The following is a 14,660-nucleotide window of genomic DNA, read 5'->3' on the forward strand; positions in this document are numbered from 1 at the left end:
CCTGGAATCAAAAGAACCCTGAGAATTTTTATGGGAATAAGTTAAGGCAGGAGTTGCTGTTCTCAGTTAATGTGGATCAACAAGGAGTGTTTCGGCCTTGACTGGTGTTTTCCATCCAGAGAGTGCTGTTTGCCAAAGTGGAAACCACTTGGAACGCTCTGCATGGCAGCCTGTGTTTTTCTCTGGTGGCTGAACACAGACAGTACATGAGGGGAGGGGAATGTGTGGGATCAGGGCATTGCTTTGGGGTCATGGTGGGAATTCCAGTGGACTAAAAGACAAAGCCCAGGCGCTGTTTCCAAAGGAACCCCAATGAAAGGGGGATGCCGGAAAGATGGGTGGACAAGTCCTGAAATGGAACTCTGTGTGTGCAGCCTCATTTTCTCCTTCAGTGCCCACAGGAGAGAGGGTAAACAGTGGGGGTTGGGACCCCAAAACTGTTCAGGGGGGAAATGGGGGATTGAGGGGACAATGGGAATATGGAAGGAACAGGGAGAAGGGTGGAAAAGGGGGGGTGGTCTGGTGGGTCGGATGGTCTAATGGGGATCTTTGGGCACAGAGGGGTTGGGAAAGGGGGGTGGCCCCCCTGTGCTCCCAACTTCCTGTGGGGTGCTGGATCCAATCTCAGCCTTGGATTATGCCAACAGTTTCAGTTTAAAGGAATTACAGAGGTGTGACTGAATCAATTTTGTACTCCAGGTTAAAGGATGGTAAATCAGATCTATTGATAGAAATGAATTTATTTAGAGTTACAAATGATCACACAAAACATCTTCATCAGAATTATTTACTGCACAACAGAAACACTAAAACTACAAGGAGTACAGGACAAGATAGGATAGTGCTCTACACTAAAGCAATTGTTGAAGCAATTCTACTCAAGCTGGCACAAAAGCAATGATTATTAATTAGAGATGGATGGAACTCCCCCAGACCAACACTGGTGGGGAGATCTCTGCTCTCAGACTCAAGGAGTGACCTTAGTGGGTCCCCAGCCAAGGCAGGAATCTCCACACATCCCCAGGAAGGGTTCTGTTGGAAGAACCTGCCCCTGGGAAAGGGGACTGGCCCTTTCTGGTCAAAAGGGATGGACTGACAGTCACTGGACTCCAGGGGTTGCCTCAACCATCAGGGGGTTCATTTGGGGTGGAAGTAGCGGCCAAAGCTCTTCCCGCAGTTGGGGCACTGGTGGGGCTTCCTTTACTCGTGGGTCCATTGGTGTGAGGTCAAGTGTCCACTCTGGGTGAAGCTCTTCCCACACTCCCCACACTTGTAGGGCCTCTCTCCTGTGTGGATGCGCCGGTGCCTGATGAGGGTGGAGTTCCGGTTGAAGCCCTTCCCGCAGTCGGTGCAGCGGAAGGGCCTCTCATCCGTGTGCGTCCGCTCATGCCTGAGGAGAGTTGAGCTGTGCTGAAACCTCTTCCCACATTCCAAGCACTTGTAGGGCCGTTCCCCAGTGTGGATGCGCTGGTGGGTGTGGAGGGTGGAGCTGTCCCTGAAGCTCTTCCCACATTCCCTACACATGTAGGGCTGTTCCCCTGTGTGGATCTGCTGGTGTCGGATCAGGTGGGAACTGTTCCTGAAACTCTTCCCACATTCCAAGCACCTGAAGGGCTTCTTTCTAGTGGGAGGTTGCCTTGGGACCACCAGGTCAGAGGTCCCGCTGAAGCTCTGTCTGCCTTCCCGGCACAGGCTGGCTCTTTCCTCCTCAGAGCACCCTGGGATGGCTTTGGAGCCCCTCCTGCGGGGGGATCTCTGGCCCTTTTCCTCCCCGCTGCCTTCCTGCGCCGGGGAGCCCTTCAAAACGGCCTCTCCCACCAGGGTCTCACGGGGGGATTTGTCCTCCGCGCTCTCCGTCCTCAGCTCGGGGCCTGGGGCAGGAAGCAAGAAGGACAGGCAGGGGATTTGCCTCCGGCCCACAGGGAAGGCCAAGGACATCCCCCCAACTCCGGCCCCGGCAGGACGGCGGCGCCAGCGGGGTTGTCCTGCAGCCGGGGCCATGCTGGGCTGACAGAGCCAGCACAACACCCGCCCAAAGGGACACTGACTTCCTCCTCACCTGCCTGGGGGGCCCAAGGCATCTTCCTCTTCCTCCCAGCCTCCTCCTCCATCCGCCCAAGCTTTGGGAAGGACAAATCCTGATGGGGGGAAAACAAGGGCTGAGCACGTTGGCTTGGGGGTTCCTCCTGCCCAAGTCCATCTCTAGAACTCACCGGGCATCCTGTGTCCATAAAAACCTCCAAACCACCAAGACTCAGCCCAGAAAACCCCAAATCATCGAGATTCAGGCAAAAGTCTATAAGAAATAGTGAGAAGACTCCTGCCCCCCCAAACTGAAAAAAGTTGAGATTCACCTAAAAAATACTCTAAAATATGAAGATGAGCCCAAAAAATTCTCCTAAGATTTCCCCTTCTCTGGTTTCCCCCCTTTATGGTTCAGAGAGTCTCTCTTGTCTGGGATGCTGGGGGTTCTACCTAGAAGATGCTGGGAGTGTTGGGGGTCCCAAGGCTCCCTTCTCCTCTGATTCTAGTCTTCGGGATACTGCATTCCCAGAAATTCCCCCTCTCCAGGTTCTCCACTTTGTTGTCCTAGGGGATCCCAGGGGTCCCCACTGTCCAGGTTTCCCCTTCTCCGTGCCCCCCCTCACCAGGCTTTCAGGGGCCCTCTGAGAGGGCACTGGGAGGGACTGGGGGGGAACTGGGGCACACTGGGGGGCACTGGGGAGTTACCTGGGGATACCAGGACACACGGGGGGACACTGGCAGGTTACTGGGCCATACTGGGGGTTACTGGGTGCTCACTGCAGGATCACTGGGCCATACTGGGGGGCAGTGGGAGGTCACTGGGACACACTGGCTGGTCACTGAGGGGGTTACTGGGCCGTACTGAGGGTCACTGGGAGGTCACTGGGATATACTGGGGGCACTGGGATCCCCTTACGTGGATGTGGTACATCTCCCACCCCGGATTTTTGGGGGCATCCATAGGACCCCTCCTCTGGGGGCTGGAGGATCCCTTGAAACCCACTGCTGGGCTTTAGGGGACGCCCCAAAATCCCCTCAAAACCCCTGAAATTCCCCCCTGGACCCATCGAAACCTCCTCAAGGACCCCTCATCCCTCCCCAGCATCCTCTAAACCCTCTCAGTGACCCACAAAACCCACCTGACACTCCCCAAGCCCATTCAGGAACCCTCAATCCCCCCCAAGGGCCCTCCAAACCGTCTGGGACATCTTAAACCCCCCTAGAGACCCCAAAACTGCCTCGAAGGTCCCCGCAAAGCCTCCCAGGAACCCAAAACCTCCCAAGAGACCCCCAAAGCCCACCTGGGACACCTCAAATCTTCTCAGAAAACAAAACCCACATCAGACCCCCCAAAACCCTTCAGGGACCTTCAACCTCCCCCCCGAGTCCTTTCAGGGACCCCTCAAAACGTCCCCCGGGAACCCCCGAACCCCCCCGCTAAACCCTCTCGAGCCCTCCAGGCTTTCCACCCCCAGCCGCGCTCCCCGCAGCCCCCGAGGGGATCCCCAGACCCCGCTCTCGCCGCCCCCCCCGCCAACTCACCCACGAAGTGCAGCGGCCGCAGGCGAGTCCTCCTCACTCCCGACCACGAGGCCAAAATGGCGCTCGCTCCGCGCGCCCTCCGCCTTTACAGACCCGCCCCGCAGCCAATCAGCGCGCGGCCACGGCCCCTGCCCGCCCCCCGCCTGCGCGGGGCATTGTGGGAGTTGTAGTCCCTGCGGCGGGGGAGGATCGGGCGTTTTGGTTTTTAGTTTTTCTGTCTTCTTTTATTTTCTCTTTTTTCTTTCTTTCTTTTCTTTCTTTTTTCTTTCTTTTTTCTTTTCTTCCCTTTTTTCTCTCTTTTCTTTTTTCTCTTTTTTCTTTTTTCTTTTTTCTCTTTTTTTTTTCTCATTTTTCCTTTTTTTCTTTCCTTTTTTTTCTCTTTTTTTCTCTTTTTTCCCTCTTTTTTATTTTTGTTTTTTCTTATTATTTCCATTTCCCTTTTTTTTTTACATTTTTTTCTATCAGTTGTACTTTCAAGGAAGATTTATACTCAGATCAAAACAATTCCCAGGTACATATCCTGCCACAACAGATAATCTGCCATTGTTCCAGGTTCCTGAGAATTTCCCAGATCACAAACACTGAGACACCAAGGGTGGAAGCCAAGCAACTTTATCCTGTCCCTCGCCACAGCCTCCAATCCACACCCAACCCTGGATTTCTGCAAAGCCGCTGGGCAGGAGCAGGAGATGGAGCTGGTGCTCGGTGGGAGGGGCAGCAACAACAAACCCGTGTCTTTGGAACAGGGGAAGGAATTTAGTGCTTGAGGGGTTACATTCCACAGGCTCCCCTGGGGATCAGCTCATGCTCGGACAGTGAGAACAGCAAGAACATTCCTAATAAAAATGCCAGAGGGAAGGGAGCGGAGGGGGAGCAGGGGCAGGAAAAGGAAGCAGAGAGATGGAAGATGGGCTGGGGCGGTCGGGGCTGGGGGAAGGCAGGCTGGACAATGCCTTGTTTGGTCCAGCAGCTGGACCAGCTCCAGGGCAGGTGTCGGGGCAGCCTCTGCCACAGGGACATGGACAAACAGACCCTACAAAAGCTCTCAGAGGGGCTGGGGGCTCTGGGCGGGGCTGCGCTCTCGCCTCAAGCCAGGATATCCCAGGGCAGTGGAACAGCAGTTCCTGTCAGCTCCCAGCAAAGATTATTGGGGTTTGCACTGGGGAAATATTGACGCTCCAGCTTCTTCTTCTCTTTTTAGAACTTTGAGCTTGCAGTTGGGTAGAAGGGCTGGTGGGGGAGTGGGAAGAGACCCACTGAGGGGCACATCTCATCCCTCAGTTAGATGGAGCTAAACCCCTAATCTTGCTTAGGAATAGCTGCTGATGCTCAGTTGTCTTCTTTCCCTTCTGCTTTAGTGGGATATTACATTTCCCTGCAGTATTAGTGATAGAATGCTATGTCAGCTGGAATGTTTTGGTTCTTACAGAAAGCATCAATGGATTTTAAGGAAGGTTTTTTTACATAGGTGAGACCTCCAAAAAACCCAAAAACCCCAAAGGTAATATAAGTGCAGAATAAAGTGAACTTTGGAGTTTTCTTTTTAATTCTTGGGTAGAAAAGCCATCCCAGTTAGGGACAGCAATTTATTGCATTGCTGAAATAAAACCAACCAACCAACAAACAAACAAAGAAGTCTGACTTTGTTCTCTTTCGGATTTGTTTTTGATCATAAGAATCCTTCTAGTGAAAAGGGCTAATTTACTCTTTCTAGAGGAATGTTTTAAGTGTGATTATCACAATATCACAGATGCTGAAAAGGTCTAAAATAAGACATGGACCTTGAACGTGTTCCTGTGTTTAGGATGTGGTGCTTAACATTCAAGAAACAATAGAACTGCAACTCATTTATTAAGGTATAATCTCAAAATGTTCACTCTTGCTCTGTAAAGACATCCACAAGGATTGTAGAAAGCTTGCAGTATCCCATGAAGTACATGTGGTATTTTATCAGTGTAAATATAAGATTATACTATATATATTTTTTATATATATTATATATATATATACTTATATTATATATAAGATTTTCAAGATTTCTGCTGGCAGTACTCCATAACTAAAGTAAGTTTTCCCTTTGGTGCTGCACTAGTTTATGATTTAATTGTTACTGACATTCCACCAGTCATATTATTAGCTTCACCAAATGAAAGGGAAATAATCCTGTATTAATTAAAGAGAGCAACTGAATTCCTTCACTCATCTTATCCTTGGCTGTCTGAGACAGTGATGCACTTCAGCTTCCCTAAAGAAACTTCCACCAAAAAAGAGCTTGGGGTGATAGTGAGAGATCCAGATTGAAGGGTGTGCCTGAATTATCTTTAGGGAGGAGACCTTTTTTCGTGGGTGACAGGCAATGTGCCTGTGGCTCTCTTTTTCTTTCTGGGTTGTTTTTCCCTTTCTTTTTGTCAGAGGCTTTGGAAAAGCTGTTTTGTCAAGAGAATAATATTCATTTATAGCCATGTGAACAGTTTCTATCCTATACCAGTGAAGGCAGTCACCTAAATACCCATACCCATGCCCTTGAAAATAAAACAAGGAGAAAATATGGAGTATTTGTTTGAGACCAGATAAACTGAATGTAGTTCAGTAACATGGTAAGGCAATTGCTGTTATTGCACAGAGACATTTCTTTGTATGCTGGAACTGAGGGTAGCAGCAAAAGCTAAAATCCTTGCTCTGTGTATTTGTGAACACACTGTGGGTAAGTTCAAAGGAGCATTCAGAGATTGTGTTGTGTGAGCCTTTTTCCCTAAGATCAAAACAAGGAGTAATTATTGCTAAATGCAGCAGATGGCTTTTTCTCTTTATTCCCAATCACTGATTAAAGAAACATAACTCAGAAGTGATCTCACTCTGTGCTCCAGTGACATTAACATTAGAACAAGATTGTCACTGTCTACTGGTCTCTTGTGCTCCTCACTGGAAGGCACTTGGTGCACCCCTGGATATCCTGCTAATGAGGTAAAAAACTAACCCTTCTAAAGTTCCAGATTTTCCTCACCTGTTTGGACACAGTTGGACAAACTGGACCAAGTTAGTACTTGAAAGCCACCTGCTGGATTTAGCATTAATTACTCCTTGTTTTGATCGTAGAAGAAAAAATCTCACACAACACAATCTCTGTGGACCCAACAGAGAAAACCTCCCCAGGGTCTTGTTAGAGCACAAACCTGCAAACAGGGATGACAGGTCAGAGAATCACAGAATCATCAAGGTTGGAAGAGACCTTCCAGACCTTCTAGTCCAACTGTCAACCCAGCACCACCAGAATCACCCCTAAACCCCATCCCAAAGCGCTACATCCAGATGCCACCTGAATGTTTCCAGAGACTCCACCACCTCCCTGGGCTACTTGTTCCAATGCCTGAGCACTCTCCCAGTGGAAAAAGGGTTTTTGAATGTCTAATATGAACCTTGCCTGATGCAATTTAAGGCCATTTCCTCTCTTCCTCTCACTAAAGGCTTTGCAGAAGAGACCAACCCCCACCCCACTAAAACCTCCTTTCAGGTCATTGCAGAGAGCAATGAGGTCCCCCCTGAGCCTCCCCTTCTCCAGACTCAACCAGCCCAGTTCCCTCAGCCGTCCCTCAGCAGACATGTTTTCCAGAGCCTTCCCCAGCTCCGTTCCCTTCTCTGGACATGCTCCAGCCCCTCAAGGGCCTTTTGGCACTGAGGGCCCAGAACTGGACACAGCACTCCAGGTGGGGCCTCCCCAGTGCCCAGCACAGAGGGGCAATCAGTTCTCTGCTCCTGCTGGCCACACTCTTCTCCACAAAGGCCACCATGCCCTTGGCCTTCTTGCCCCCCTGGGCACACTCTACCTCATATCCAGCCACTGTCAAGCAGCACCCCCAAGTCCCTTCCTGCTGAGCAGCTCTCCAGCCCCTCTGCCCCCAGCCTGGAGCGTTCCAGGGGGTTGTTGGGACCCAAGGGCAGGCCCTGACACTTGGCCTTATTGATCCATCCTGTCCAGATCCCTCTGCAGAGCCTTCCTGCCCTCCAGCACATCCACACTCACACCCAGATCAGTCAGTCTCCCAAACAGGACAAAGTCTGACCACCAGCAGTCCAGGGTGTCAGTTCTGCTGCCCCCTCCTTCCTCCACCCAGAATGGAAAACTCCACCATTTTGGGGTCTCTGTGCCCGTCGGCTCCGACCACCACATCCCCCACCAGTCACAGAATCATGGAATGGTTTGGGTGGGAAGGGACCTTAAAGAGCATCTCAGTCCAACCCCCTGCCATGAGCAGGGACACCTTCCACTAGACTCAGAGCTCTGAGCCCTATCCAACCTGGTTGTGAACACTTCCAGGGATGGGGCAACCAGAACTTCTCTGAGCAACCTGTGCCAGGATCTCACTACCATCACAGTCCAGATATTCTTCCTAATATCCCATCTAACCCCTCCCTTTCTCAGTGTGAAGCCATTCCCCTTGTCCTGTCACTCCAGGCCCTTGTCCAAAGTCTCTCTCCATCTTTCTGGCTGGCTCCCTTCAGGCACTGCAAGGCCACAATTAGGTCACCCCAAAGCCTTCTCTTCTCCAGCCTGAACAATCCCAATTCTTTCAGCCTTTCCTCACAGCAGAGCTGCTCCATCCCTCTGATCCTCTTGCTGCTCCCCTCTGGACTCACTCCAACAGGTCCATGTCCTTCCTGTGCTGGAGCCCAGAGCTGGAGGCAGCTCTGCAGGGCTGACAACATTACAGCCCTGTGTGTTCCAGCAAGGACACTGTGGAACCTCCTGGAGTAAAGGGGCCATTGTGACACTGTAGGGCCTTCTGGAGCCAAAGGAACCCTAGGACACTGTGGAATCTCCTGGAATCAAGGGAGCATTGTGACAATGTAAAAACTCATGGAATTAAGAGGCCATTGTGATAACTGCAAGACCTCATGGAACCAAAGTAACCCTGGGACACTGTGGAAACTCATGGAATCAAGGGGCCATTGTGACACTTCAGGGCCTCATGAAATCAAAGGAATCCTGGGACACTGTGGAACCTCATGGAACCAAGGATTCATTGTGACATGAAAGGCCTCATGGAACCAAGGGAGCCCTGAGACATTTTGGGCCCTCATAGAATCAAGGGGCCATTGTGACACTGAGGAACCTCGGGGACTCAGAGGCCACTGTGACACTGCAGGGCCTCATGGAACCAAAGGAACCCTGAGACTTTTCAGAACCTCATGGAATCAAGGGGCCACTGTGACACTGCAGGGCTCATGGAACCAAAGGATTCCTGGGACACTGTGGAATCTCATGGAACCAAGGGGCCACTGTGATATGTGGGGCCTCCTAGAACCAAAGGAGACCTGAGACATTTTGCAAACTCATGGAATCAAGGGTCCATTGTCACACTGCAGAGCCTTACGAAGCCAAATGGACCCTGTGACTCTGTGGAACCTCATGGAATCCAGTGGCCATTCCGACACTGTAAAACCTCTTGGATACTCTCAGGTTCCCATTATTAAGAGACACTGTGGTGGTTTGGGCTAGGCCTTCCTTGGTGACCAGTTTGTAACCAAGGGTCCAGATTTACCCAGTATTCCCTATGATTTTTACGTAAGTCAGACTATAAGAAGAAAGGAGGAAAGGTGTTCGTTCTCTTTCCTTCCAGCAGCTTGGAGGTGCAGGTTCCCTGCTGTTGAGTCTGCCGTGTTGGGGAGCGAGGTCTGGTAAGGCCTTGTCGACCTTGGGAGGCGGAGGTTGCCGGTGATCGTTCCGGAGAGACTCTCGGTTGTCCCAGGGAGAGTGGTGGGATTTTTCTTTGCTAACTCTTTAGTTACTAGATCTTGGGCTACTAATTGGGATATATGTATTTTATTTTGGTTTTCTTCCCTTTCCCTTCCCTTTCCCTTGTGAAATTGTATATATATTTCAAATTGTATATAACAGTACATAAGTGTAAATATATATATATATATATATATATCACTTTAGCTGTCTCTCTCCAGTTCTGGTTTTTCTTAGTTGTCTTTTCTCCCTCTTCTCCCTGAGGTTTTGGGGGGCGGGACGGACTTCTTGTGGTAGGGTTTGGAGACTTGGCAGGGAGCCAGCTTCAAACCATATCAGACACCTCTGCCCAAATTCAGCTGCAAAGGAGACCATGTGCCAAAGTCAGCAGTCCAGCTTTGATTTAACAGTAAATATGAGGGAGAGAGAGAGAAAGAAATTGTGCAATTCTGTCCTGTGGGCTACTTCCAGACCTTCACCTCCCTTTAGGCCTTGGAATTAAAGGGCTTCCTGTTTGCCACCAGTGCTTATGTCTTGTGGTGCCTTACGGGATTTTCCTGCTTTGACAGTGTTTTGAGACAGTTCATTGTGCCCTTCAAGTCCTTCCATGTGCACACACACACCCCACTCTCACCAGTGTCTGGCCCTCCAAAGAACACAAGCCCTGATGATTTGTAGCTCCCACTCCAGTGGTTGGCACTTGGTCCTCCCTCCGTACCCAGAGCTCAGAGCTCCCTTGTCCCAGAAAGTTTAAAGATATTGTGCCTCATTCTGCCAAGACAACCCTTGGAAAAAAAGTGTCCCTCTGTGTTTCCTGGGATCAGAGCACTCTACTGTCATCTTCTAAAACCTTGGAGAGGTCCCAGAGATCTCCCAGGAGGGAATTTGGGGCCTCAGGCACATGACCCGTATATAGAGGCTGAGGACTCAGGGGTCAGGGGTGTGAAGATTGAGGACAGTAGAGGAGTAGCCTGAGAGGTCTGGAAGGGGGTTGTCAGAGCTGGTGGAGCTTTTCTTCCTGTCAGAAAACAGCCTAAGAAAGAACTAGTGCCACCAAGGGCAGCTGGGGTGGCCTAGACTGGTGACAAGAAGTCAGAAATTTCCCTCTGAGGTCAGTGTTGTGGTGCAATATGTCACAAAGGAGGAGTCTGGATGAGCCCAAGGCTTTGTGTGTGCAGGAAGAGCCAGGGAGGACGCAGAGATGTCAGTGCAGGAAGGTGCCAGCCAGGTGGGGCAGCCGGGGGGATGACGACAGCCTGCAGGGAAAGGGGCAGGGCATGGACACCATAGGACAGCCTGGGCTGGAGAGGAGACAGGGAGGGGGAGAAGCTGAAAGGCCCTGACACAGCCACCTTCTGCAGGCCTTTGGCCATGGTTACTGTCTGTGCCCCTGATGCCAGGATGAGGGGAGTGGCCCTTGCAGCCCTGGGGCCTCATGGCCTCCTTGTCCCTGCTCAGCAGCCTGGCAGGTGCCACCCCATGGTCCTGCCCTTGGCATTGCACATCCCACATCCCAGTGCCCCAGGAAGAGCCCTGAGGAATGAGGCAGGGACAGCATCTGCCTTCTCAGGGGCTGGGGGTCAGGGCTTGGCCCGTTTGATTAAGAAAACAAGTCAAGGTTTATTTAGCATCAGAGACACCTTTCCCTTGCTTGTCCATCCTTGTCATCACTGTCTGCACTTTTCTGCTCTAACTGGAATCTGGGGACACTTTCTCAGTTGTGTCCCTCAGTGAGACTCATTAGCACTACAAGAAACTTCAGTGTTTCAATCTCACTTTGACTTCTTGAGAAGTTGTTTGAACTTCCTCTCAGGGACTGAGTCTCATGTAAACAACATCAAACCCCCAGAGGGTCATGAAATGCCTGGGGCTGTTGCTGTGCTGCTGAGCTGGGCCAGGTTCCTGGCACACAGGGAGCTCCTGGCAAGCAAGAAGAGCTTCAAAGAGACAGCTCTGCTGGTGAGCAGCTCCTCTGCACAGCCCAGCAGGGCTGAGGGCACTGCCTGCAGCACCTAGGGCACAGGAGAGAAGGGACAGAGACGAGAGGCAGCCTGGGCTGGGAGGTGACTGAGCTCTCACTACAGGAGAAACATTCCCAGGATTTGAAAGAAGAATTCTCTGGCTGTAGCAAAGTTCAACTTGCCTTCCTGGAGGCATCTCCTAAAGCTGCCACATCCCACAGCTTCCAGGATCTTTCAGCAGGACTCTCCTAGTTGCTGCACTGCAGGGGAAGTGGCCACATGGCAGATCAGGGCAGGAACTGCAGGCAGCAAGGGCAGAGAGGAGAAGGGAGCAGGAGGTTCAAGGGATCCTGGGGTGGGAGGACAGGGCAGAGCTGCTCAGGGCAGGAACCTTGCCAGCCCTTTGCCATGGTCAGGCTGTGGCTGCAGAGCAGTGCAGGTGAGTTCCTGCAAGTGCCTCTGCCAGCTGCCAAATGGCAGCAGTGGCAGGAGCTGTCAGGATGGCTCTGCTGGATTTGCTGGGGTGCAGCAGGAGAAGCTGCTGCAGAGCAGGACTTGCTGCTGCCCCATCAGAGGCCCAGGGCCAGAAGGTTCCCTGTGGCAGGGCTGGCTGTGGGGTGGGAAGGTGGGGGTGCAGCCAGGGGTGCCCAGGGCTGTGGGGCAGAGCAGGGTCCTGCCCCCAGGGCTCTGTGTGCTGGGGCAGGGACTCTGCTGCCTGCCAGGGTCAGCTCTCAGCCTGGCCAAGGAGCTGCCACGGGGCTGGGGGAGAAGGGCTGTGAGGAAGGAACAACTCCTGGGAGGGCAGAGCAGGGCAGAGTCCTTCTGATCTCCACAGTGTGCTGCAGGGATGGGGGCTGGTCAGAGCTCCAGATCAAAGCAGGAAATTTCCCAGAAGGTATTTGCAAGAGGCACAGACAGACAGGGGATACCCTAAAGAGAATGAACCAGTTCTTTCAGTGTTATACTCTGGGTTGTCTGGGTGCTGACTGCAACAGAGAAATCAATCTCTGAGCATAGGAGGAATCAGTTGAACTTGAACTCTGTTAGATTAGAGAGGATTGAACCCAAGAGTGTCAGATATCAAAACTGTCATACAGAAAGCACCAGTGTCACTTTTCCAGCCTCCTCAGTGTTGCTCTAACATTGCCATCAGAGCCTGCCCAGACAGAGATGCCCCTGGGCAGTGCCCTGTGCTGCTGGGAGGGCTCTGCAGGGCAGAGCTGAGCCCCCAGGGCTGGGATGGGCTCTGGCAGCACTGGCAGGGCCTGGCCCTGGGCCCAGGGAAGCAGCTGCTGGCAGGGACAGCTCCAGGCAGCAGAGCCCTGGGCAGGGAGTGGGGGGCAAGAGCCCCCAAGGCCTGGGGGAGGGGGTGTTCAGGTAGCTCTGGGGGCCCTTCCCTGCAGCTCTGCTGGGCACTGTGTGCTGGGCCATAGAAATGAGGATTCCTGCAGTGGAAAAGAATCTTCCCGAGGTGTGATGGTAAAAATAGAAAACACAGGTACAATTATTCTAACTACAGACTAAGCTTCTGCTCTGCAGCCCCAGCTCTTCTGAGTCATGGGTGTAGAGATGGAACTTTTGTATTCAAGGTCTCTTACATCTGACATTTCCTCCTGGAACAGAGCAAAACTGACTCCTTGGCAGTGCATTTGGTGACATTTGACACATTGATTTCTTTTAGAAATGGAGTTGCTTTTTCACAGAGGTCTGTCTGAACCGTTCCCTGTCCTTTCCTTTTTTGAACAGACCCTGTGCTAAGAAGCAGCAAATGTCCAACAGCAGCTCCATGGCCCAGTTCCTCCTCCTGGCATTCGCAGACAGGCGGGAGCTGCAGCTCCTGCACTTCTGGCTCTTCCTGGCCATCTCCCTGGCTGCCCTCCTGGCCAACGGCCTCATCCTCAGCGCCGTAGCCTGTGACCACCACCTGCACACCCCCATGGGCTTCTTCCTGCTCAACCTCTCCCTCACAGACGTGGGCTGCATCTGCACCACTGTCCCCAAAGCCATGCACAATTCCCTCTGGGACACCACAACCATCTCCTACATGGGATGTGCTGCACAGCTCTTTTTCTTTTTCTTCTTCATCTTAGCAGAGTTTTATCTCCTCACCATCATGTGCTATGACCGCTACGTTGCCATCTGCAAACCCCTGCACTACGGGACCCTCCTGGGCAGCAGAGCTTGTGCCCACATGGCAGCAGCTGCCTGGACTGCTGGCTTTCTCAATGCTCTGCTGCACACAGCCAGTACATTTTCCCTGCCCCTGTGCCAGGGCAATGCCCTGGGCCAGTTCTTCTGTGAAATCCCACACATCCTCAAGCTCTCCTGCTCACACTCAGGCTACCTCAGGGAACTTGGGCTTATTGGGGTTACTGCCAGTTTATCATTTAGTTGTTTTGTTTTCATTGTGTTCTCCTATGTGCAGATCTTCAGGGCTGTGCTGAGGATCCCCTCTGAGCAGGGACGGCACAAAGCCTTTTCCACGTGCCTCCCTCACTTGACCGTGGTCTCCCTGTTTATCAGCACTGCCACATTTGCCTACCTGAAGCCCCCCTCCATCTCCTCCCCATCCCTTGACCTGGTGGTGTCAGTTCTGTACTCGGTGGTGCCTCCAGCACTGAACCCCCTCATCTACAGCCTCAGGAACCAGGAGCTCAGGGATGCCCTGAGGAAAATGATGACTACATGTTTTTTGAGAAGCAATAAACTGCATCTTTTCTTCTGCAGAACACTCATTGTATAACTCATTTTGGGCCCAGCCTGCCTTCTAAAGCTTTTAATAGGGGGGGGTGGTGGTGGGGATTTTCCGGTTTTTTTACTTCTGTTGATGTCATTAACACTGAAATTTTATTCGTCATCCCATACAGAATTCACTGTCTATCTCTTTTTTCTTTTTGACCCACAAAATATACAAATCAGGAATCATGCTTTGTGTGCATTTAAACAAAATAAAAGTTTGTGCAGCAAGGTATTTGTCAAACATCCTCCCTGTGATAGTTTGTGCATGAGGAATCACAATCTCTGAGTGTAAGAAAGGACACAAATTCTTTTTTCCAGATTCTTCCTCAAGACCTCCCCTGAAGCTGGAAGGCATTTCCACATTTGCAGATGTAGAGAGGAAAAGAGTCCCAGCACTGCCAGGGAGCACCAGCACTGGGTCTGTTCAGAGCTGCTCTCTTTGCACTCCCACCCTCTCCTTTCCTGTCCTGTTCTTTGTTTCTAAGAGCCCCTGCAGTGCCACAATGGCCTCCTGATTCCATGCAGTGGATTCTGCAGTGTCACAGTGGCCCCTTAATTTCAGGAGGTTGCCCACTGTCTCTGGGTTCTTTTGGCTCCATGGGGCCTCTTGATTCCATGGTTTTGGCCCCGTAATTCCATGAGATTCTGCAGTTTCACAG

The 14,660-nt window shown here is 51.6% G+C and overlaps 1 protein-coding gene and 1 pseudogene across 1 annotated transcript; both read left to right on the top strand.

The window, feature by feature from the left end:
* The window catches only part of LOC127474814 (zinc finger protein 208-like), a 549,167-nt pseudogene that overhangs the window by 125,838 nt on the left and 408,669 nt on the right, over positions 1 to 14,660 (top strand).
* On the top strand, positions 13,275 to 14,021 carry LOC127474922 (olfactory receptor 14J1-like). The gene has a single exon (XM_051796250.1). It carries the CDS (start codon positions 13,307 to 13,309, stop codon positions 14,003 to 14,005), a length of 699 nt encoding a protein of 232 aa, XP_051652210.1. The 5' UTR covers positions 13,275 to 13,306; the 3' UTR covers positions 14,006 to 14,021.

This window comes from Manacus candei, unplaced genomic scaffold (assembly GCF_025592945.1).
Source record: "Manacus candei isolate 608988 ecotype Guabito, Panama unplaced genomic scaffold, ASM2559294v1 h1tg000045l, whole genome shotgun sequence".
NCBI lineage: Eukaryota > Metazoa > Chordata > Aves > Passeriformes > Pipridae > Manacus > Manacus candei.

Excerpts from the sequence above, each read along its gene's own strand:
- LOC127474922 (XM_051796250.1), top strand. The coding sequence starts at position 13,307 with ATGGGATGTGCTGCACAGCTCTTTTTCTTTTTCTTCTTCATCTTAGCA.